The 26794-nt window shown below is 33.7% G+C and overlaps 1 protein-coding gene across 1 annotated transcript in view; it reads left to right on the top strand.

The window, feature by feature from the left end:
- LOC149085480 (head-specific guanylate cyclase-like) overlaps window positions 1-26794 on the top strand; it is a 134863-nt gene that overhangs the window by 97639 nt on the left and 10430 nt on the right. Inside the window, exons 3-9 of the mRNA XM_089233496.1 lie at window positions 1646-1716; window positions 14902-15035; window positions 16505-17193; window positions 19062-19380; window positions 23634-23800; window positions 25039-25182; window positions 26584-26738. Coding sequence (XP_089089622.1) covers window positions 1646-1716; window positions 14902-15035; window positions 16505-17193; window positions 19062-19380; window positions 23634-23800; window positions 25039-25182; window positions 26584-26738 — 1679 coding nt within the window. The remainder of the gene's footprint in view (window positions 1-1645; window positions 1717-14901; window positions 15036-16504; window positions 17194-19061; window positions 19381-23633; window positions 23801-25038; window positions 25183-26583; window positions 26739-26794) is intronic.

The following is a 26794-nucleotide window of genomic DNA, read 5'->3' as shown; positions in this document are numbered from 1 at the left end:
TTCCCTTCCTCCTCTAACTTCCAATCAGAAAGTTGTTGCCCCGTCTCTCCTGAGGTCAACAAAAAACATTCCACCTTATTAAGTGCAATATTCGCTGAGATATTCAAATTCAAAATCGGAGAAAAATGAAAGGACAGTAAAAAAAGTAACGGACAACGATCCTTTCCCAACTTTTCTCCGGCTTTTGAATTTGAATATCGCAGCAAATATTGCACTTAAAAACCTTGGAATTTTTTTTGTTGACCTCCCTCAGGAGAGACGAATCAACAACTTTCTTATATGAAGTTAGGGGACGGGGGACCATATAAAATTTAGATTTGTTATTTTGTGAAACACTGAAGATTTTCATTCTTGAAACTGGCACAGGATAATTTTTGAACCCCTTTTGAGCATTTTTTCAACTGATACTGTACCTCTAAAACGGGCGGTTAATGAGATAAAGACCGCATTAACACTTGCGGAACACCCTGTATACATATAAAACCTCGAAAAGCACGAAACTGTTGCAATATCACTTAAATCATTCTACAAAAAATGTTTTTGTAGAATGATTTAAGTAAAAAGCAAAACGTCATATCAATCGAAGAATATACATCGTTGTAGACTAAATAATTTGCATAAAGCTTAGTTTTGAAGGAATGAAAATAATATTATATTCAGAATTGTTTAATCGTATCTATGAAACTAAAATAACAAAATTAAATAAATTAGCATTCAATGCTAAGAAGAAAATTTTCATATCGAGCTAGTTATTCTTAATTGTGTGAAAGATAATACAGGACGTAAAATGAAAATAAACTACATAATTAGCAAGAATTTCACGATATCCGCATTCGAAAACACTAAATATATACACGCTTAATAATTTATTCTAATTAAGTTGAATTTTCAAGAGTGAAAGTGAAAAAATATATATATTCATTCGCAGATGTATTTTGTTTTTAATTAGCACACATATACATGGAATGCAAAGCTTCATTTTAACACTTTCATGCACTTATTCACAATTCATTTTTTCAAACACCCGTGCTAATTTAGTATTCCCAGTTCCTTACTAGGCTAAGCATTATAATGTAATTGAAGCTCTTTACTTCGAATTCAAAAAAATGAAACTCACCGTGAATAATTAGAGATTTTTCCGTTTTTTAAGTGAAGCTTTTGTATTTTTTAATCTTTAAAATTCATTATACTGAAAACTGATTAAAAAAAACAAAAACGATATTGCAAATATAGATTTGGGAAAAAATATAAAATGTATAAAATTATATATCTGTGGTGATCAATATTGTTCAGAATATTTTTATCGACAGGTTTTGTTTTTGAAAACAATGCTTCATTCTATGCTTTATTTCATTAATTCCACTGCCAATGCCGGCAGATTCTTGAGTTTAATTATGTTTAAAAACGAATTCTTTGTTGGTTTCCCCAAGAACTGCATGATCAAAAGAAGAACGTAAAAATCAATTTTCATGAGCATATCTATAATGGCTATTTAGGTAGCTCAAAATACGTGGTTACACTTATCTTTATTCTAATCAACTTCGATATCTGGAATTCTGTTTCCTTATTTATGATAATCTCAAAGTTTTTTTTATATCTTATTGCATTTAATGTTTATTTATTCAGTTATTGTTTTTTTTTTCAGGCCACTTTGCTAATATCCGCTCTACGGAATGTGATATCAAGCAAAAGTGAAATCTGTTGGGATCACGTGATGTGAGTAATACTTCTTTGTCGGATCAATGTAGATAAATTTAACCCTCTATGGTCCTCATCCCCCCATATGAAAGTAATTAATTTCCTTTGCATATTTTTAACTGAAACAATGCATCTAAACAGCAAATTAATTAATTAGAGTTAATCTTTTAATCAGCATTTTAGCTGTTTAAAAAAACAAGTTAATGAAGGATGAAATCTAGTTTCCTTCAGTTTAGAACTATCGATAATAACTATAAATAGATAAAAACTTGCTTTGCAAATTTGAATGGTTGTTTCCTTGAATTTTATTTCCGATCAATAATTAATTAACAAACAATTATCAAATAATTATTAATTAATTTGACGAATTTAGAACTCGCTCACTCTGACTTTTGTACAATAATACCCAGGATTATAAGTCTGATGTTGAAAAAAAACCAACTTTCATCTTGAAACAGCTAATTCCTCAACAAATTTATTCCAAGGTTGCACCCCTGTACCCCTGTTGATAAAAACTTTTCTGATGAGATTCAAAAGAATTGTAATAAATTATTTTCTTATTGATTTAAAGAGGAAACTGGTAATAATTCTGGTCAAGATTTGATTTTTCTTTAGATACACCAACTATATTCGCACAATTAGGAATAATGTCCAAAATGAATAAAAATTACGATCACGGTTTCAGATAATGGCATGCTGATTTCATTTCATTTTTCATTACTCAGTGTCTTGGCGAGCCACAGGTTGAAGATCCATACTTTAAGCCGTTTTTATCTATCTTTGATAGCTTTTAAAAAAAATTCAAAAAAGGTCAAGACTTCTGGACATTATTTTTTTTTTAAAAGTCAGTCAAAGCCGAGATTTTCAATAAAATTTCAGTGTAATTTTGTGTTTTCAATGCTTAGATTAATTTCACTGAAACAGAATTATAAGCATTCGTAAATGTTTCGACCGAAGTAAGGCCAGGATTGTACTATGAAAGTTTTGAAAAGTTCTTTTATAAAACTTGGAAAAATGAAACCAATAAGAAAATCGGTGACATTCGAGTGAATGTAACTAATAGGCTTATTGTTTTGTTTTTTTTTAAAGTTTTGTAAAATATCTTTTATCAAGCTTTTATAGTGTAATCAAGGCTTAACTCGTTTCGCAAAGCAAACTCCTGAAAAGCTCAAGCTTGGGTAAAAATTCGAAACGGTTCTATGTAAATTTTTCTATATTTACTCGACCATTTTATCATATCATTGACACAGAAGGGTGCTGACGTTTAAAGGCGTGTTATATGTAGTGTTAAATATCATAATTTATATTCAGGTCAATGCTTTTGGCAGAGCGAAAAGGATACTTCACGTTTGGACAGACTATCTTCATGTGTTAGGGGATATGACGTAAAGCATTCTACCGGTGATCAAACTCTGTCATAACAACGTCATGGCTACAGATCTTCAAATGCATAGTTCCTCGATAACGCGTGCTGTCACTGCTCGGAAGCTTCTTGTGACATTTCCGAGTCGATTAGCTTTACACATTCACGATCCGCATAAACCTGGTCATTATTGAAGTGGGTAGGTGCACGATCTTAGCTTCCCATGCTTTCCTATGCAAAAAATTCCGGCTTTAATGAACGTTAAAAGCATTTATATTAAATTTAGGCACTCATTTTGTACTCAAATTTTGCGGATTTTTTTTTATACAGGGTGATTATAAATAAACTGATACTACTCAGACGTATGTAGCGCCCATTTTGATGAAACTTATATACGATATGTAAGAACGCGAGTGCGTATATATAAGATATATGGACCATGGGGAAAAGAAAAATTCAGTAAAAAAATACAATAAAACAAAATAGTTCAATTTTTTACAACCAGGTGAAAAAGTGACACTTTTTTTTACCGCAGTTATCTTTTTCGCATAGTCCAAATAACGAAATATGTAGTAATATAATACCATGTCCCAATGAAATATGTCCACTACAACGGGCGTTACATAGGTCGGAGTAGTGTCAGTATAATTGAACTGAGCATCTTACCACCACGCCGCTCGGGCGTGGTGGTAAGATGCTCGTCTACCACGGTTTCTTTCACGGTGCCAGACTTAAACCCAAAAGAGAATATATATTTACCCCTATTTTTTACCTTAAAATTTCTTTAAATAATTTAATAGTAAATCCTCATTAACCGATTGTAGGGCCATTTTTTCTGGCAATGGTATATACAAATATTTTCGGGATTGAAATTGTGATTTAAGAAAAGAAATTCATTTAGGTTCTTCGAAAAAATTAATTTAAAAAAATTAATTAATCTATCAATTATTTTAAATTATTTAGATAAATAAAATGTTTCGTTGTTTCTGAAGTTATTAACAGATAGTACCTGTAATGAGAGGTGGTAATTACCATGGAACTTTTAAAATTGATGAATTTGTTTCCCACGCGGCCTTAGAAAGGGTTGACGCATGTAACACACCTCAGTGCAAGAGGCACACAAAGTTCCAAGACATTTGAACAAGTGGTGTTTAAAAGATATTTCTTATCTGAGAAAAAAAAGTAGTCATAGTTTTGAGAAAAAAGAGAATTTTAATGGAGAGCATTGTCATAAATATACAGGGTGTCCTGTTAGTCCTAGTGAGGCCTTTCATCAACCGTTCGTCGTAGAGGTATGGCTCTAATTTGAAAAAAATGCTCAAAATGTGTTTAGAAATCATTCTGTACTAGTTGAGAGTGAAAATACAGTGTCTGATAAAATGAAAAATCTTATACGGTCCTTCTGCCCTCTAACTTCCAATCAGAAAGTTGTTGCCCTGTTTCTTCTGATGCCAACAAGAAAAATTCACGTTTCTACTTGCAATATTCGCTGAGTTATTTGAATTCAAATATCAGAGAAAAGTTAAGAAAGTACAGCATATAAACTAATGGACAACGCTTCTTTCAACCATTTCTGCTATTCTTTTTCAAATTTTCTCCGATTATTGAATTCAAATATCTGAATAAATATTGCATTTGCACACGTGAATTTTTTTTTTGTCCTCAGAAAAACAAGGCAATAACTTTCTAATTGAACGTTAGAGGAGAAGAGGACCGTATAAACATTTAGATTTTTTTATTTTGTGACACATTGCATTTTTTTACTTTTAAAACTGGTACAGGATGATTTCTGAACACATTTTAATCTTGTTTGGAATCTCCTATAGCCTAATGTTAAACTCTTCTTGATAATATACTATAATATTATTTACAACGATAAACCCCTCTATAACAATATTTTTGAGCAGATTTTGAAAACGCTACAACAATATTTTTTTATATTTCTCTCTCCTCTCTCTCTCTCTCTCCTGTCGAAATATCTTTCGATATATTTTTAAAATTATTACATGTGTCCATTCTTTCGAGGACATCAAATAATATTGGTATTTTTTACCACCTTATTACTGCAAGTGTTGATGAAGTTTTCGGTATCACTACTTATTGTGTGACACACCAAAGTTTGTTGCAATAAACTTCCTTAGAAGGGCAATACATCTAACTGAATTTTGTTTATCAACTAACAATTGAAATTTTTTGCGGAGAATAAATGCTCAGAAGTGCATTTTTTGGTGGTAGTAACAACGCGCCAATTTAGAAAAGATTCCAATAGAAGCATAAATTTTATAGCGCGTGGTGGATAATGTTGCTTCTCTATACAACGATAATCCCTCTACAACGATATTTTTCCACTGAATATCGTTACATCAAGGTTTCATTGTATTATAAAAATAATTCTAGTGCAAATAGAACAAAAACTCCAAAGCAATATTGGACGCAGAAAGTTTTTCGGTAATTAAAAATTGAAATTTCGGAAATGTGTTTTTTGTCAAATTTGGGTGCATCTACTCCCTAAAACAAGGGTTATTACCCTATGGGTCGTGACCGAAACTTGAGTCACAGTGACTTCAGAGATGGATCGAATGAATTCACTCACAGTCAGAGACTCTTGAGCTATGGGCCATGCCACAAACTTGATATGTAGGGGATTCCGAGATTGGTCGTACGAATCCACTCATAGCCAGGAATTATTATGCTATGGTTCACAACCAAAACTTGATTCATAGGGTCTTCAGAGATGGGTCGTACGAATCCACTTATCAGTCTTATCACATAAATGCTCTTACTGCGTCACTGATTTTACTAGTTTCGAAGAACAACCAGTCCCACTGACGCGGAGGTACAACAGGAACAGTGACAACATGACCACAGAAAAAGATTTCTACCGCAAAGGGTCCCACACCGAGGAGTTAGCGGCAACCTCTCGAAGAGTATATAAAAAAACAAAAATGTCAGACGCTGCAGTCGTTCGCAATAAATTGTTGGTCCCGGTCTAATTAGCCCTTGTTTGAAGAAAATGATCGTGTTACTACGAAAATGATCGAATGATCGAAAAACACAGACCCATGGGTCGCAATGCTGATCTTGTTAATTTTTGGTCACGGCTGAAAAATTATAAGAAACTCCTGCCCTAAAGTAAATGGTAACTTTATTCAACTTCTGTATCTTTCGTTATTGTCGAAAAATATCTCATGTCTCTAAACCAGAATAAGGAAACAGGAAATGGGAAAACATCCACATATTGTGGAAGAAACTCTTAAAAGATCAAAACTTTCAAGAGTTTCAAATTTTCAAGAGTTTCAAATTTTCAAGAGTTTCAAATTTTCAAGACGATTATATTATCATACCCCTAAATTGCCATGGGCTCAATATCACAAAAGTTGGAACTGATATGTTTGATTAGCTGACGGTAAGAAAAATCCATTTGATCAATTAGTGAAAGATCCATGACAAGTTTATAAATCTTTTATTCCATTGAAGAAGATACACTTCAAATTAGCTAATGGAATGGGTAAGTAAGTATCTCGAAATGTATTCACACACAGGAAAGGGTTAGGGCTCATTAAATCTAAACACTTCCTAGTATTTATTTTAACTACATCAAAAGCTTAAATCAAGAGCTTCTCTAACTTTATTCTAGTAGTATTTCTAATTAAAGGAGAAAGAGTGTTTTTGGCTAGAGGCTCCTTTCTAAGAAACTTGAGGAAATTTTAAAACTCTTGAACTGCCAGTTAGAAATTTCAGTTAACTCAGTAATTATGTGTAAAATACATTTATACAGGGTGCATAGGAAACTCTCTTCATCCTCGAATGAACTGTTGGTTCTAGAAGCACACTTCCAATTGCAAAAAGTATCCAAATAACGTGTAGACCTCATATAAGGCATTCATATTGCAAAGGCATAGTTATTAAAATAAAAAATTAATTTTTTTATTTGGTCATCCTGTCCTAAAAACCCAATTAGAAAGTTGATGCCCTGTCTTTCCTGAGCAAAACAGAAAAAAAAATACATATTTTCAAGTGCGATATTCACTGAGATACAGTATTCGAATTTGAAAATTACAGAAATTGATGGAAATAACGGCATATGAAGCGTATAATGAGTTTTACCGTTAGTTTATGCGGTTCTTTCCTTCACTTTTAGCGGTTTTTGAATTAAAATATCTATGCTTTCACTTCGAAACGTGGAAATTTGTTTTAGGCTCAGAATAGATCCCCAACCCATTTTTCACCTTTCTTCCAGCTCTCGACCAAATTGGAAAAAAATCGTTATATATGTTAACTGGTTGCTTAAATAAGATATCTGAGATTTTTAAAAACGTTGGATATTAATTTAGCATAATTTTCTTTGTAATTAATGTAAATTTCTAATTAACTTAATTTTTAATTATTATAAATTAATTACAACAACAAAAGCACTTTATTAGTGAGAAATATGGAATACAGAGAAAGGGAAAAATAATTACCGAGAAGCCAAATGGCCCTTACTGGCAATCACAAATTCCAATTTGGTATGAAACATGTAAGAAAATAAATAAAAGAAAATAAAAGAAATATATAAATTAATTAATACAACATGTATATGCAAAAAAGAAAAAAACTGAGCACTGTAATTAAGTCATGGTGGTCGCAGGTATGTGGTGGTAATATTCGGATTGTAGAAAATAATTTAAATTTTTCATTTTAAACAAACAACATTATGTAGATCCATATACAATATGCAACAGTAATGGAGAAAAAGGAAGCTATAGGAGGGAAATATAGGATGTTTGCAGAAACGAAAGCCTTGTGCAAGCTGAGTTATATTGAAAAAAACGTCGAAATATTCGGACTTTTTTTTATTTTTGCTCAATATTTCTGTTGCTGTGCATCGGACAGCAAAAGTAATAATTGCAATACTCTAGGAGACAAAATTGTCTATAACTATTGCGCCTATGATTTTTTTCTACGGGGCTGTAGTTATCGACCTACAGAACAGTGAAAGTGCGATAATTTTAGCAAAATTTGACCACATAGCATTTAGTTTCGCTACCACATCTTTAAATAAAGTGATTGCATTTAATATGTGCAATGTATTCTATCTTTATTTGCTACATTGAACATTGAAGGACCGGACGCACCCCGCTTCCCATCTCAAGGAGATATCAAAGCATCTTGCTACAAACGAACGATGTACCAATTGTTATAGGATACGAAAAATGTATAGGTATGTTTCTGAAAAGCACAAAGCTGATATTGCAAAAATAAAAAAAATAAGAAAAAACAGTAATTGGACATGGGAATGGTCAGAAATGAGGAATGTGTGCCTGCACGGTGAACTATGGGAATGGAAATTTTTTTGCAGTATAATTCGCAATGAAGTTGAGAGCTTTTTATGGTCTCAACTCTTTCACAGTTGAGCAGCATGTGGATATGAAGTCTTTTAGTATTATTAGAGACGATGCAGACATGTCAAAACGAAGAAATTGGTTTCCATATCATCGAGACTAATGAAATAATTTTCATCAACAGTAGAGTTGTCAGATGTGAAGAGATAAACTGTCACATGGCTCAACCCATTCGAATACAAGGTATTTCAAGAATAGTTGGTAGCAATTGTGGAAAAGTAAGAGATTTAAACGTAAAGGCCAAGTATAGTCACCCTAGAATTCCATCAGGAACACTGTATAGTCCCGTTCACCCGTGCAAATATTGCGGTAACATTGGGAGTTCTTGCATCCGCTTGACAATTTTTTCTTCGTAAGGAAAGAAATGAAGATCAATCATTGGTGAAAATTCTTGAAGCGAGTTTTAAACCCTCGATTTTCTATTTCCCATGGGGGGGGGGGCTCAAGGAGTAAACAGGTAGAGTTGATTCTTGCAGAAGAACGAAAGGTATTCAGAGGTAAACTGCTGTTTTTTAAATAACTTTTGATTTGAAGAAATAGAGATGTCGAAGAGGTAAAATATATTTTGAAAATGGAAAAGTTGGAGTGAGGGAGTACTAAAATCGTTAGTTATCAGTCTAATTATTTTCTCGTGCAAAGTGATTAAAGGATATAAGTTATTAATGTGTTCTCTGCCCTAGGAGGTTGGACCATAAAGTAGTTGAGAGTGAAAAAATGAGTAGTACAAAACTAAAAGGAAAGAGGAATTGACATAAAATTTGAGGTAAAAAAGTTTACAACAAATACAAATACAAATACAAATACAAATACAAATACAACGCCACAACAGGCAAAATGCCCAACGAGGTGGCTGATAAAAAGATGCCCATAAAAATATGGTTGTCATATGTTTCAAAAATACAGCAACCCAATTAAAAATGCAATTAACACAAATTACAAACAATATATACACATGATAAAATATTATACGATGCCCATAAAGATTACTTATGGTTGTCTTATTCTAAGAATGGATAGCTTCTCGATTTACCCCAACATGTTTATCGTATTTCTTTTTAAACGTGTCAATTGTGTTACAATTTACTACCTCCGGGGGTAAGCTATTCCATTTATTAACAACCCTATTGGAGAAAAATTCCCTGCGACACCATAACCTTGCATTGTCCCTCACCAATCGATACTGGTGTCCCCTTGTAAAAGCAGTCGATTGGCGGTGTACTAAAAGTTCATGGTCCATCCTATCCATCCCATTGAAAATTTTGAACACTTCGATCATATCTCCTCGACACCTGCGTTCATCCAATGTAAACATATTCAAAAAATGAAGTCTTTCTTCATAACTCAAGCCCTGTGTGCCAATAAGGACACGCGTAGCTCTTCTCTGCACCCCTTCAACCAAGTCTATGTCCCTCTGTAGGTATGGTCTCCAAAACCTTACAGCATACTCCAGTCCAGGACGAACTAAGCCTCGAAAAAGAGGAAGAATGACTTTAGGAGAACGCGAAGAGACCTTTTTGAAAATGAGACCAAGCATTCTATTCGATTTTTTGACAACCGCTGAACAATGTTCAGAAAACTTAAGTCGCTCGTCAATGAGAATTCCCAAATCGGTGACTCTAGTTGCATCCGGGATAGTGACACCATTCAACTCGTAAGAGAACCGTTGGTTGTTCGAACCAAAATGAGCGACCATGCACTTATCTACGCTAAACGTCACGCTCCATTCATTTGCCCATGCTGCAATCTTGTTTAAGTTGGTCTGGAGCAACTCCCTATCGCTTTCATTCCCGATTACCCCCATTAGCTTCACATCATCTGCGAATTTGCTAGTAATTCCATCGATACCCTGATCGAGTTTATCGATAAAAAGTGAAAAAAGTATGGGGCCAAGGACACTTCCCTGAGGAACTCCACTTGTGACGTCTGTCCAACCAGAGAATTCCCCGTTCACCATAACTCGTTGCGACCTATCTCTTAACCACGATTCTATCCAATTCAGCAAGTTGCCCCCTATTCCAATCTCGTGCAAACGCTTCAAGAGTTTGCCATGTTGGACCCGATCGAATGCCTTCTGGAAATCAAGGTAAACAACGTCGACATTTTTGCTCTTACCCAAAGCCTTAGTCACGTAATCATAGAAGCAAAGGAGGTTAGTTACACATGACTTCCCCTTCCTGAACCCATGCTGATTATCCGACAATACATTATTCTCGTCTATCCACTTCACAAACTGCCTTTTGATGATAATTTCCAAAATTTTCGAGAGGGAGCTCGTCAAACTCACTGGACGATAATTAGACACCACTTCTCTACTACCCTTCTTAAATATCGGAACAACGTTAGCCAGTTTCCAATCTCTCGGGACGATACCCTCAGCAACACTACTCCTGTATATCTGTGCGACTGGCCCCAACAATTCATTAGCACCTTCCCTGAGAACCCTGGGATAGATATCATCTGGTCCTGGTGCTTTGCTTGCACATACATTTCTTAGAAGATTTAGGACCTCCACGTCTTCCACTTGAATATCGTTGAGCGTTTTATTACCCCATGCAACACCCGTATATCGAATATCATTATCTCCATTAAAAACCGACGCGAAAAAGTCATTGAAAGCACTACACATGCCTACATTGCTCTCTACTTTTGAGCCTCCTATCGAGAGGGGGCCAACTGTCCCCTTACATCCATTATTGACGTATCGAAAAAATGATTTTGGGTCAGAGCCAATGTTATCTGCCAACCTAGATTCAACTTGCTTTTTACTATCCCTTATCGCTTTCTTCAACAGTCTTCTTTTATCAGTAAACAATGATAGGTCACCTCGTCCACTTTTATACTCTCTGAATGCTCTTTTCTTTTCAAGATAAAGGTTCCGCACGCTATCCGTGAACCATAGAGGGTGTGATGTACAAACACGCTTTTTTCGAACAAATAGTAGCGTTTGCTGTGAAGCTTTGTGATATGAGAATTCCATTTCAGGTTAGAGTCAACATAAGCACCACCATATTTGATGGAATTTATTTGTTGAAGAGCATTACAAAAACAATCGTTAAGGGAGCCGTTAGAGTTATGGAAAACCATATTAATATTATGTAGAGGGTTATTAAGTAATGATAAACTTAGTTTTTTAATACATTAATAGTTAATTTATTAGGTCAAAACCAGTTACACACTTTAATTAAGTACTCGTTAATTGTGTTAATCAAAATTTGGTAGTCTTTAGCACTATAAATTATGACTGTATCATCAGCAAATGTTATCATGTTACCAACAATGTTAAGGTTGTAAAAGCCATATCTTTTCCTGCACAAGCATGGTCTGAAAAATTCGGCACCTTGTGAGTGACCAAGTACGCAAATGAGTGTATGAATGGGAAATTGAGCAAAAATGAGTGAGTGAATAAGCAAGTGAGGAAATGAGGGGGGCGCGGTAGCCCAGGTCGATAAGATACACGCCTAAGTGCCAAAGGATGTTTAGAGATCTCGCGAGTTCGATACCCGGTTTCTCCTTGTCAGAAACTTTCCTGATATGGTGGGTACAACAGAAATGGTGACAGGATCACCGAAAAAAATTACTACCGCAGATAGTCCCACATTGGGGGTTAGCGCACCAACCTCTCGGTGAGTATGAAAAAGAGGCTGCCGTTAATCGAGGCTTCGAAATCGGCAATGAATTGTATTTATTTCTTGTTCATTGTGGATAGAATAGAGTGTGATTGATTAACCCAATATCTTCATTCTCGGATTCAGTCAGACATCTGCCCTCCACATTGTATCTTCTAGTATAATAATAATTGTTGTTAATCAACAATCTCGATGCTCAGTCTCTTCACCTCTAATGTCAGTGTACTGTTCTCAAATTGTAGATGCGCCTGTTTTTCTTTGTAATCATTAAGTTTATAAGGCGAAAACTATTGCGAGATAAATGTCATCTTTGACTTTAAATGGGCATCAATCAAATTGGCAATAGACAATATTATATTGGCAGATTCAGGTGGCAGCGATTCTGCAGATTAGGTTATTGCATTATATAGATCATGGTTATGGAGAAACATGACATTATCATTAGCCGTAAGCACTGCTTGGGGTAATGATTTTTGTTCAGTATTTAGGGAAACAGAATCAATAGACTGGTGAAATATCAAAGGTGCTTTAGGAGCCACTTGAGAACCTGACAGCTCTAACTTTTTTCTGAGAAACATGCACAATAAAAATTATACAGGGATTTACAAGCTTAACTTGATTAAATTAATTTAATTTAAATAATTGGTAATTATGATTTTTGGAATCTCATACGGCATGTGAAAAAAAATTCAAGAAAAAATTTTTTTTTATATTTTAAAATATATATATATTTCTGTTCATGGTTATGAAAAAAACTAATTCCAAATCGAAAATCAGGATAAAATTTTCAAACATTTCATTTCTGAAAAGTCATAAAAAACCAAATTTCTTTCCAAACAAATTGTAAAAAATACTGTAGTAGCACTTATCAGAACCTCTTATTTCTAAAAACGTTCATTTTATACAAGAAATTGAATGAAAATTAATGGAGTTGCGCAAATGCAACGTCGGTCAAAAATGGGTTAAAAAGTCTCGCTACAGAGAAGTACAGGCCGATAACGGTACAAATATATCCAGTCATCACACTTCGCTCATAGTTCGAAATATAGATAGCAGATGGAAGCCCTTTAACAAGTATTACACAGAAAAAAACTTCACGTTATTCTCATAAAACATACATACATGCACAGCTTACTCCATGGCCCAGGTCTTCTTCGACCACCTGCTTATATCTCTTCATTGAGACAGAACGACGGGACATGATCTGGCAATGTGAAGGAGGGCTCAGGAGAGACAAGGCAACAGCTTTCTAATTGGGGTATTTTAGAACAGGGTGACCAAATAAAAAGTTGGTTTTTTATTCTAATAATTATACAATCCCTCGCAATATGAATCACATATTATATACGTTATGCCACGTTATCTGGATATCTGGGTACTTTTTCCTATTTGAATTATGCTTCTAGGATAAACGGTTCGCGAGTTATTCCAGGATAAATAAAGGGACTTTCATATGCACCTTGTATATATATACATATATACGTTTATATTATACCTATCGTCTTGGTAAGTGTGATAAATTTTCTTGCATTCATCTTTTTTACCAGTGATTATGATATAATTGCTGATTGAAGCTGGTAAGTATGATAAACACGAAAAAAAGCATGAGAAAATATCACTTACATTCAAACACTTATCAGTATCTCCTTTACGTGATGGGTACTCTACCCATCATTTGCTGCAAAAATTAAATTAAACGAATGTAATTGTTATTAGGATAAAAACGTAGAAATTATTATCTGCATTGTATAATGTGGTAACTTTCTTCACATTTATCAACATTTTTAAACATAGCCAATATATCACCGTTGAATCTATCATCTTAGACTGAATTTGACGGTTAAGTTTACATGTAAGTAATTAATTACCATATTATTTATTACCATATATATAGTTTACCATATTTACCAATACGAGCTGGAAGTTAATCACCGGCAAATATGATAAATTAGAAAAAATATCAAACTTACAAATGGTCGGTTACTTATAATAACCAGTAATCATGCATAATAACCAACCATGCAACCATCCTGACAGTTGTAACGTAAGGGATAATGACGCACTTTAGGAATACTGAAAAAAGCAGACATAGACATGCATTTCATTTACGGAGCTGCAAACGGAAGTACCACAGAGGCAGCACGAATGTGCGGTGAGCGTTTTTCCCACAGGTGGTTGCCCAATCCGAAAACATTTGCGCTCTTGCATTGGCAGCTGTGCGAAACGGGATCCTTTTTTGCTTCCCGGTCTGGTGCACTGTGACGCGGATTTGCATACGGTTTCTTCTTCCCCAGGTCACATTTGCATGCATTTGGTGTTCTTTTTCTCCCGATAAATTTCAACAGGAATGCCGTTGTAACGTTTGCGGAGCGGCCGTTTCGAAACGCGCAAGCGCGTTTGCGTTTCATGTTAGACCATTTATTCTTTGATGACAATTTTTTGTATTGGTGTGTACTATCTCCTCGTAAAGTTTTTCCCATCTTTTCTGAATCACCCTGTATAGATTACAACTTCGATATGCATTGTTTTAATTAAAAATATGATAACATCACCCACAATTTATTTGTGAATAAATTCGTTTTAGTGGTGAGTGATCCATATACGAATAACATTTTTCTCCTCTAAATATTATTTCAGTTTGTTTCTCATCCATTGCATATAGATTCAGTAATTAGCTTGCTTTTTTTTACCGACGCAAATATTACATATATATTGACAAACATTTTATCAACAAATGTGATTCTGGATCACCCCAGAGATATAAATCTAAAAAATAATATAACATTCCGAATTCACGGTTTTTAATACTAGTCTAAATTTCTTCAACTAGAGAAGAAATTGGTTCAGATTCTTTCATACTCGAAGATGTAGATGCCAGCGGAACATGGAATGGATATGAAATTCAAACACAAAAAAGAGACGAAGCTGTGAATAAAGCTATTTGTGTTTCGGCATCCTTAATAGGTACATATAATGTTTTTATTATTATTCGCTTTTGGTATATTTTCTGCGTGTTATTATTTTCTTTCTGTAATCTTTGTGAGGAAACCAATTTTTCAATTTATACCGTACCAATGTACCCTTCACAGAACAATAAAAAAATAACCTAGGCCATACAACATTAATAGAATAATGTAGTATCTCGGTCTTCTAGCGATCATATTTTCCTCATACAGCGTCGTTATAATTGAACTGACACTACTCAGAGCTATGTGGTGTCTGTTCTGGTGGACGTATTTCGCTGAAATATGATATGCAGGTTATATGCATACTTATGCGTCAGTGCAAGGGAATGAGGATAAAAGACGCATAAGTGAGAGATGCGTACAAGTGAATTACATTAGTTACTCCCGTTGTTCCAACAAACTATGCTCCTCCAATTATTTCAAGAGATCGGCGATTAAATTCAAAAACATTTATTGAATAATGATTTATTTTTTAAAGTTAAATATAGCAAATCAGAAGAAAAACCAGCTAAAATTCAATTGTGATAGTTTCCTCATTAATGGTATTTGAGAGATATCTGCAAAAATTAATTTTCACACCAATAAATTGCAATATAAATTAGTAAAAAACTGCCCTTTTTCAAACGAAATTTTTGTCGAAATGGCAGTAGTTGGAACTCTCGTTTTTTGGCACTTTTAATTTTAAAATAATAACAGGTACTGAGTGGTAAGTCTTGAGTTTTATATAACTGGTCATTTTAGTCCATGAACAGTGGCAAAAATCGAAAACTTTAATCATTGATATCTGAATAAAATTTTCTTCAAATCTTTTGTTATAAATTTCTTTCTGAATGTTGCAAATTTACCTGTTTTGCATTTTTGATTGGGAATCATGTAAAAACTTTGAGTTTTATATTTCCTCTAATCATTATTTCAAAAACATATCACAACTCAGTTAAAGCTGGTAATTTTCCATATGGTAATTCAACACTTCAAGAGACTATAGAATTTTTTCACTTTCCGACACTTTTCGAGGGACACATTGTATATGTTAAGGTAAATGTGATAAATTGGTGAGATTATACATAATCACGAGATTCATTACATTTACCGTAACATATAAGCTCCAACGTATAAGTGTTGTCGAAATTAGAGCTCCGTGATAAAGGTTTCTTCTGTAAAGTGCTCCGCGATGTAAAAAGTTTGGGAACCATTTATTTACCCTATATTTTTGACCAAAAGTGTAGAAATCGCCTTATAACTGAGAGGAAACGTATTAGTGTTGAAGTTTTGACCCCCAGGTGATAAAGTGGCGCCTTTTATATTAAAGTTTTCTTCTCCCTATGTTCCATATAACCTAGATACTAAGTTTCAATGAAATACGTCCACCAGAACAGGCGCTACATTGGCACATGTATTATTGGTTACATTGGCACATGTATTATTTTTATGTGTTTTGATTAATTGTATTTGTTCTACTTTTTTCAGAAGCAGCAGAACAAAACTTACTTAGAGATGTGGGCAAACAACATGCCACTTTTTGTCTGGATGCATATGGACGCGCGCTTCTTTTTCTTGGAGGTTCATTACCCGATTTTTTAACGAGCATAGAGAGTTTGCAAGACATTGTTCGTACACCTTCGGGAGAAATTCCAATGGAAACAATAAAAGTTCGAAACGAAAAAAATCATCTAAGAATACGGTATTCTACTAAAAGATCGTACATGGGATATATATTATTGGGTGTCTTTAAACATATTAGTGAAGCGGTGTTTCGAGAAATGGTCAACATTGAGCTTCAAGAGCTTCAAGATAGTTCTACACAATTCATTTTTGATATCAGCTCTAAAGATACCATGAAACGGTGGACTGTTAATGAGAAGTCTGAAAATTATTGTCGAAATTTGTCCAAAAAACCAGCTGATTTGAAACTTTCTGTTTCCACATTTTGCCGAGCGTTTCCTTTTCATTTCATCGTTGACAGGAAACTGCGAATAGTGCAGTTGGGAAGAGGGCTCATCCGAGTATTGGGAAGAAGAATGCGATCTCATGGATACCATTTGGATGCATACTTTGAAATTAAAGAGCCCAAAGTCAAACTAGATTTTGACGAGATCACTAACAAAACCAACGTCCCATTTCGGTTGGCAATCAAAAACAGTGAAGAACGATACAAGGTACGTACGAATATTTACTCCTCAGTCCCGTTTTTGTTTATGCCGCTCAAATTTTGAGATCAAGCTATTAATAGATTAGTTTATGGTTAGTTAAGTAAGTTATATTGCAAAATAGTGTTTTCATAAATCGATCTATTTGCCCCACAAATTTCATATAGTAATCTGTAATAATTAAGTTAAATGTATGTATAAGGTACAGTGCACCCCCCTGACTTAGGCTTTGCAACCTACAGTTTTCTTTACGAAGACCAATGCTGGAAATCCTGACAATACAGATCTGATGAGGAGAAATGGACATTATACGCCGAGTCGATAGTCAGCAGAGCTCAGATCCTTGTCAGATCCCTCAGCATCCTTGTTCACATACAGATACGAACGATTGTGTCACAATTGCAACGGTGAACTGGTTGTGGATTAGGAGCACAAGTTCTTATAACCGTCTCATTTGCAAATTTCCACCGAAGTCGCTTGTACCAATGCCATCTATCGGCTATTTTTGAGTTATTTTTTCTGTCTTAAAACAATTCCCGTGACCTAGCTAACCCTGCAAACAGTTTTTTATTTCGGTTATTTTCCCAATTTTTATTCATTTTTAAAATTTCTACGGACTTTTTGTCCACCCTGTATTAAGTTAATATTTTTTTACTTCAGTCTTCGCTACTTCTGATTGATTCTAGCGAATGTATATGTTTTCTTTCCTGAAGAGGCTTGACATGATATGCTTTTAATGAAACAGTCGAGATTCGGCTGACAAGTAGCACATTCTTCGTCTCTTTATAAAGACTTAATAGCAAAGAGCCAGAGAATTACGAGTATTCGCAGCAAATACAAAAAATGATTTTTTTAATTAAAATTCTTATAGCATTCTCAATTCAACGTGTGTTGCCAAACATTCTTCATCAGATCAGTCAGATCTGGAGTGCTGTATTTGAGAATTTCTCTCATATTTATCCCTGCTATATCATCAAATACAACGGATTTTGTTATCAAGAGACTTAATTATATTACATCTTCAAATCACAAGCCCATTTTCAGGATTAAAGTTAAACTGTCGGCCGAATTTTGCTGGTTGAAATTTCTAAAATTAATTTTTCACAATCGCGTTATAGTGAAATCGCGTAAAGCGAGGGATTGGGACCTGGAAGGATTTTTCAAAGGTAATATATTTTAAATTAAATGAAAGATTTCATCTCAAAATTCCGTCAGCTTCGACTTTGAAAACCGAAACCAACCTCGACGTACCACTAAATAATGATTTATGAAAAATTTGTCAGTTGATAAGCACTCAAAGAAAAACAATATTAGATTTTACTTGTTACTTTAGAATAAGTATAAGGGCATATTTTGCGGCTGAAAGATAGCGTGGCTTTGATTTGCGTGTGAGAGAAAACGCAATGCGTTTAAGTTTTCAGAAAACTTCTGTTTGTTACTGATTCTTATACCATAAGTATCAGCATCACGTAGATACAGTTATAAAATGAGAGTATTATTCTTACACACATTAGTGACCTTAATCATCCATATACGTTTCATGACACGATTGTAAAAGTACCGGCACTTTATTTCTCTTTCAAGTGCCTATTTCACCGACACCTAACTATGCAGCAATGTTACATTTTATGTGAAGCAAGCCTCCGCCCTACATTATGCGTATAACACATGACATTAAACGGTGATAAATTCTTAATGAAATAAATTATTGTTGTCTCAGTCGTAAAGTCAACATACGATTTAATGTAGAATCTGACAAGCATTCATACAAATGGCGTAACTAAAATTTTGTGGTTTCATTTTCATCAAAATTTTTCTTGAAAGAATAAAAACAATTGACACACCAGTGGCATGGTTTAACAAATATTCAATTTCAGGGCATGGAAATGAAAGGACAAGTAATTTACTGCAGAGAATCGGATACAATCCTGTTCCTTTCTTCGCCGGTGGTTGATGGTCTCGAGACTATGACGATGCGAGGACTATACATCTCAGATATTCCTTTACACGATGCCACACGTGATATCATCCTCATGGAAGAGCAAGTTCGTGCTCAAGATGGTCTCAAAAGAAGAATGGATAAAGTAAAGAATTCCATCCAAGAAGGAAACCAAGCAATTGGTGAAGAACGAAAGAAGAACGTTGATCTGCTTCATCTCGTTTTTCCGCCTCAAGTAGCAAAGAAACTTTGGCTTGGTAGGATATAAAATACAGTATATCTATTGCTATTTTAATATAAATTCGCTGCATTGTCGTAATACATTGATGAACTTAGATATGAATCGGGGTGCTGGTAAAGATGTAGCCATTCATCGACCACCAGCAGTAAAGTAGCCATTCATCGACAGTTAATTTCTCATACAGGATGATTCTAAATTCATGGAAAAACTTTAAGAGGTGATATAAGACTTCTAAACAAGTATTTTTGATCACAGAATGTGCGGTCGAATCGCAATAGCAAAGGTGGTAGAGGGTATTTTTAAGTACACAAATAGCACTAAAAGCAAATATCATATTTTTTCGACGGATTTGCTGCAATAAGCGCCGTCAACCATTCGAAGGTGCAGGATATTGTAATGTGGTAGGCCTTCTCATGGTGTGCAACCTTGGTAATTCAAATTCTACCACATGTCATTATACCGCTTCATAATTGTTTGGCGCAACATAAACTTGATGGTCCTTGCATCAATAAAAAATAAACTCCAATCCAATCTGAAGGTTCATATGCACCCTTGAATGGTTGACAGCACATATCGCAGCAAATCCGTCAGAAAAATATTATGGCGAAGTGCGGTTGAGCATTCCCTAAAACACCCTCTACCACCTTTACTACTGCGATTCGACCGCACATTCTGTGATCAAAAATGCTTTTTTATAGATGTCTTATATCACCTCTTAAAGTTTGTCCCATAAATTTAAAATCACCCTGCATCAATTCATTTGGACATGGAATTTTTAGTTCAATTCTTTTGATTAATTGACTATCGCATATTTGGATGACTATCATGTAGGGGTGGGAATCGATTAAAATTTTTAACTGTTTAATCAATTTCATATTTTTAATCGATTGATCTGCTGATTAATTGAATTCAGGCTGCTTGCTTGAAGCCACTTTTAATTTATTAAACATATTTTTTCAAAACCAAGAATTTCTTCAGTTGGATCTTGTCGTTTTTTTTGAAAATTGCTCATTTCAGGCTAGTCACTGATTTCGAAACTACTTTCGATCATACTGTTGTTTATTTGTTTTCTTAGAACCTCCTCCCAAATTTTACTTGTCAGGAGAGGAGCTGATGCTTCCAAGAATACGATAAAATACTGTTCATAGTAGAGCCAATAAATTTTAGTGTTGTCTTCTAGAACTCCCATCAAACTCAATTTGAAGTTCAAATCATCAGTTTTCGTAGAATCGACTTCTCATGCCGAAATACTTGATCAAAATATTGATTCAAATATTTTTAAATATGACCACTTATCCATACTTTATATACAGATACATTAAATAAAGATATTTAATCAGCTTTGTTAAATAAATCATGGTAAATGACTATTACGCTAATTAAAAAGTGAATGTATGCAGCACTGAGATACTGACTCATGAATTTGTATTGTTGGTCATTGAAGATACGCAAAAAGGGAGAGATACATTTTTCTGAAAAATTTGTTTTTATTTTTTTTTAAAGTTTGCAAGACTAATAGCAAGTCCTCCAAAAAGACTGAATAATAAAATATCTCATAGAATATACACATCCTGAAATGCGGTTAGATTTCTCGACAGTGGAATTGGTGTAACCTTATTGACGAAGTGAATCGTTGATATTAAATGAAACTGGATGGAGATGATGAATAAACAGACGGTTTTATTCAAATTGTATTAATTCTATGAATGGGAAAAATATCTCTTGGCAACTTGAGGAAATAATAATTATTTGTTTGATTATAAATGTTTCTACAATAACAAATATGTTTAATTTGATATCTTGTCACATTTAGCAATCCAAACAATAATTGAAATCAAAATTGTATGTTCAATATCGAGACTAAAATATTAAAATATTTATCAACTACGTTTGATATCCAACCTACATTTAACGTATATATTTTTCCATATGTTTACTTTATTTATACATCAAAAATGACAGGTTTCAAACGGATCTTAGAAAGAAGCTTTTAGATGCTATTTACTGAGTGAAATTTGTTAATTTTATAAAAAATTGAGAAAAAAAAACATTTTTCCCAGATATTTTTTTAAACTTTATCTACTATCCTTTTATTTCGACAAGATCAGCACAGCTGTTAGCGTCACATGCGATGTTTTGCTTCCTTTTGTCATGTGTTGCAAAAGTCTTGAATGTCTAACGGGAAAATTTACTTTTTTTAAGACATTCCACGACAAAAAAAAAATTGATCTTGGAAAAAAATATATTTTATCTTTTCTATGGGATTTCAAAAAACATTTGCGAAATATTCCATAACATATGTTTGAACCCTTTCATACACGAAAAAGAAAATTATGTACACAATCCTTATTATGTATTTTTTTATTGCGCGTATTACTTAAATTTGTCCAGAATTTCATAACCAATGACAGCAGTGTAATAAATTTCTTTAATAATTGAATAAAGGCTAGTAAGTCTGCCGTGACTTTGCAAATTGTGCTTAGCGATCGGGATTGAAAACACAGGCAAATTTCCCACTATATGGCTGAGAAATAAGAAATACCGTAAAGATAATACCCTCAAACAAATATTGGTACCAATGGATATTTTTATTACGAATAGCTTCCCGATTTTTTCCGACAGTTATCGAAACAAAACACGAACAAATGTGGCGAATGATTGTATATATCAAATGAACCTACTATCATTAATTCCATTTTTTGATATACGTTTTTATATGTAATGTAGGAAATCAAAGCTGATTCGGGAACTTAAAATGTATAGACCTATAAGGCATAAAATATACGTATCAATATATATATATATTTTTTATTTTACATTGTGTTTGTTTTTTGAAGAAACATATAGTCTGATATACAGTAATTATAACAACATACAGACAACAACATTTGACAATCACGAGGAAAATTATTTTTATAACGAACATCTAATTAAAAGAGAATTTTCAATTCTTGCTCTGTCAGGTAGTTTGTCAATTGTAGAAAATTGCTGCTTTTTCTGCACTGAAGCGTCTTTTAGATCATTTCGTTTAATATTAATGAATGAGCAAAACTATAGTCATGAAATTAATTTTTGGTCTCACAACAGTTGATACTCTGACAGTCTTGCATAGAGTTTCGTTATTAAAGCTATTTAATCAACCAATTAAAATTCCCAATTGTCATATCAGTGTTCACTTCCCCGGACTCATAAATGACTCATAAACATTTTTCTACTAATCGAAAAGTTCCTTAGAACGACGTTTTCAGTCATTTGGAAACGATTTCTGGTCCCGTGGTCTCGTAGTCACTAGGAGAAACAAAGGTCGAATAAAATCATCGCACATCCCATGTTCACAGGAAAGGAAACTCAAAAATAGGAAGAGGAGGATTAAAATATACTTGATTTTGCTGTTTCCGTTCACTCTTAGTACGTCAGAATACATTTTACGAGAAGGATGTGCCATAAGAGTCATCATGTTCGATTCTTGAAAGAGTAGAAAGAAAAGCTGTCATTTTTGAGATTTTTTTTGCTGATTTATAGCGGATGCTTGCTAATTTTGAAGTCAATATTTTGACAAAATGTTTTGAAACAAATATTTTTTGCATGTTCAAGTTATCTATTTGACACGAGCTAATCACTCGTTATAGTTTTAATATGGGATATTCTTTATAAGCCGTACTCGTTATATCGGACTTTTACTGTACTTAAACAGTACTTACAGTACAAAAAAAACTCTATCGAAACAGTATGCATAGAAAACCTAATGGTGTACTTATGCAGGTGGTTAAGATAAATATGTGTATAGGTTGTGCATTAGCAATTGTTCCGTTTGGCCGAATCAGTTGAATAACAGTAAGTTATAAATTCCTAAGCTTTAATGTGAAAACATTATCGCAGCACGTTGATGTGATATATGCACATGGCATACACATACACAAAGCCATTTTCCATTCCTTATATTTCACACATAACTTTAGTAGTTATAAATCAAGAAAACACTCTTGTTTTTAAAAAATCGGGATTTCTTTAAAAAATAATTCTCTTACTAAATAAGCTTACGATACAAAATCAGATTCAATTTCATTTATTAGTGCAGTAGTGAATACTTCTTGATATGTCTCAGGTAAATGTTTTCGTACTTTTACTTTCAACATGAAGAATGAACACTGAACAACGTATGATGAACTGAAATTTAGGTTAAGTATTTGATAAGTTTATTCTTTCAAAAATATCATATGCATCTCTCTCGCTCCTTGTTAACAAACCTCGTCTTCTGCCGATGCCAAGGTGAACAAGTGAAAGCTCAACACTACGATGATGTCACACTGCTCTTCTCTGATATCGTTGGTTTCACAGCGATTTGTTCGACGGCAACACCAATGATGGTCATCAATATGCTCAACAGCTTGTATACAGAGTTCGACCAATTTTGTGGAGAAGTTGATGTTTACAAAGTAAGATAATTTGTAATTCGTATTCCATTTTTTCTTCCGTAACATTAACTAAAAAAACTTCATTGATAACTTTTTAGTAATTCAGATTGCCAGACGCGACCACGTTTCTCGCATATTATCTGAGAAAAACCATTCTCAAATCATAAGTATTTTTCATTCGTTTAAAATTTCAACTGATACCTAGCATTTTCATATTCAATTTACAATATAATACGTATAATTCTATCATTAAAAAATATCCGAGAGTCTTTTCAAAATTTAAAGCGAATAGTTTTTTTTTGCTTTTTTTATTAAAAAAACCACCATTAAAAATATAAATTTCAATTATACTATAAAGTGGACCGTCGTGAGAAAGGTTAGTTTACCCTACTGTTGGGTATTTTGCCCTTGCGTGTAGAGTAGGGCTTCAGCTTGGTGCTGCCGTTATGTAGCACTAAGCCCTGCGGTCGAAGCCTATAGATTTGTATCTTTAGCAAAAACCACACGACGGACATTAAGAGGGTTGGCACCACCACTCGAACCTGGCTCCGATTCGGGAATTATTTCCGTCTCGCCCAGTCAGATCTGTACTGAGTAGGATGACGGCGTCTCGTTTACGATGTTTATCTTAATAATGCACTTAGGGCTGGGACAGGGGTGTGTTCATGCATATACTATAAAGTGTATTTATAAAATATGACACCAAGTCTTTTATACTCATACAGATCAGGATATCGATGGATGTAAGTGCAATTGCAATTAATTCAATAAATAAATATTATCTCGCCTCTCGTAATTCACGAAATAGAACGAGCAAGGTGAGAAAAACATTTAGTTTATTTTTTTAGTGAGAACTGAATATAGTGATAAAAAAAACATGTATATCAAGGAAAACATCTCGCTCTCTGATCAGCTATTTATCATAAAACTTATAAGGATCCATATCTCACAGCAATATAAGAAGATTTCCACGTTTCTCAGATGTATTTATGTACCAAGCCAAGGTAAGGATTATTGAGTAATTAAGTTTTTTTTTTCTATTTCAATGTTGATTTAGAGTTTTTATATTTTCCTGCATTTACGTTATAAATAGTGGATGACTCTTTCAGGTATGTTAACAAGTTATATCTTTCAGTTAGTTGTAAATCCGATAAAGAGGCAATCTTGGATAGATGATTTTTTATGCTATAATGACATTGTTTTCAAATTTTTTGTTTACTGTGTATATAGCTGTTACATGCTATAATCATTTCCAACAGACGGAGACAATTGGAGATGCATACTGCGTAGCTGGTGGACTCCATAAACCCAGCAAAACTCACGCTCAACAAACAGCATGGATGGCATTGAAAATGATGACTTGCGCTCAAACGGTTTGTTCACATGATGGCAAACCCCTTCAGGTGAATATGATACTAAAATATATGTTAATCGTATTTTTCTCAGCAAATAGTGCTAAAGAGTTTTCGTTGTAATCTGGACCACACAACACGACTTGGAAAACAAAAATTTCCAAAAATAGGCTTGATTATATGATGATGAGTAGTTGAACGTTTACTTGAACCTCAGCTCAGAGACGATTTAAAATAACCAATAAAAAAGTTTCAGCTAAATGTACTTACAGGACGATTAGAAATACAAGATATCAAATGCTGCAATAATGCAGCCATAATTAAGCAGGAAAAGACGAAATGCATAGTAAATTTTTTGTAAAACTTCAAAAACGATTACGTACTTTAAATTCAATGAAATCGAATTTCAGTATTTTTATGATGCGTGGTGATCCCCATACTAGTAAACCATTTAAGGGGTTTCGTACCTTTTAACATGGTGAAAAACTAATGTGTTTTAGAAGAAATATCATTAAAAATACTATTTAACCTCTCTGATTTATTTCAAATTTTTCTTATACACTTTCAATTGTATGTGCTATCCCATGTCAGTATAAAACTTTACACATCTTTAATACTTACGTTTTTGCAAATTTTCAAACAAATGCATTAAAAACAGCTTGGGCGCATGGCAAAATAGCATGCCATCAGCGTAATTGAATAAAAATCGATACAAAATAAGGAAACCTGTTCATTTCATGAAATGAAGCAAAAGATTGAAGTTTCATTCACTTAATCTTACTTAAAAATAAATTTTAAATTTTAAATTAAAAAACATATATTTAGAATTTAATTTCAGAAAAGATTGAGCCCCCATGAAATCTCAATCGTTAGCTTTATTTCATGAAAAATGCATCCTTTCCTATATTTGGAATCAATTTTAATTCAATTACATTGATGTCATGCTATTTTATCATGCACACGCAAACTGTTTTTAATGCATCTTTTTGAACATTTGCAAAATATTAGATATCAGAGGTGTGCAAATTTTTATATTGGTATAGGATAGCATATAAAATCAAAAATATGAGTAAAAAATTAGAAATAAATCAATAGTTAATTAAATATTTTTAATGATATTTCTACTAGATCATAGCACCATGTTGAAAGGTATGAGATCCCTTAAACACGAAAAATGACAAATAACTCAAAATATTTTCCTTTCTTTGATCAGAAGTTTTCATTCATGAAAGCCATTTCATTATTCAACATTAATATTTTTAGTATAAATTTATTCCTCAATTAAATAGAAGTTACCCAATGTAGAATTAGCAATATATATAGTACCGATTTCTAGTGTGAGCAAATAACACGAAACCTGATAGGTTAAATGAAAGAAAAACTATATAAATTTGTGTTAACGTATGTATGTTCATTGCATTGGAAGAACGATTTTTTTTGTGGCCCTTTCAGATGCGCATCGGACTTCACACAGGATCTGTAACAGCTGGTGTGGTTGGTGTCAAAATGCCTCGATATTGCTTGTTTGGGAACAATGTTTCCGTAGCCAATAAATTCGAATCGACCAGCGTTCCGCTCCGAATAAATGTCAGCCCAACAACATACAGGCAAGTATGATGGGTGCAATTACTTTCTTTCGTCTAATAAGACGATATATTTAGAG

The sequence above is a fragment of the Pholcus phalangioides genome, unplaced genomic scaffold (assembly GCF_987345545.1).
Source record: "Pholcus phalangioides strain wild (caught in Gottingen) unplaced genomic scaffold, Ppha-v1.0 ptg000007l_1, whole genome shotgun sequence".
Classification (NCBI taxonomy): Eukaryota; Metazoa; Arthropoda; class Arachnida; order Araneae; family Pholcidae; genus Pholcus; species Pholcus phalangioides.
Note: the sequence above shows the minus strand (reverse complement) of the source record. Positions and strands in the feature narration are given on the sequence as shown.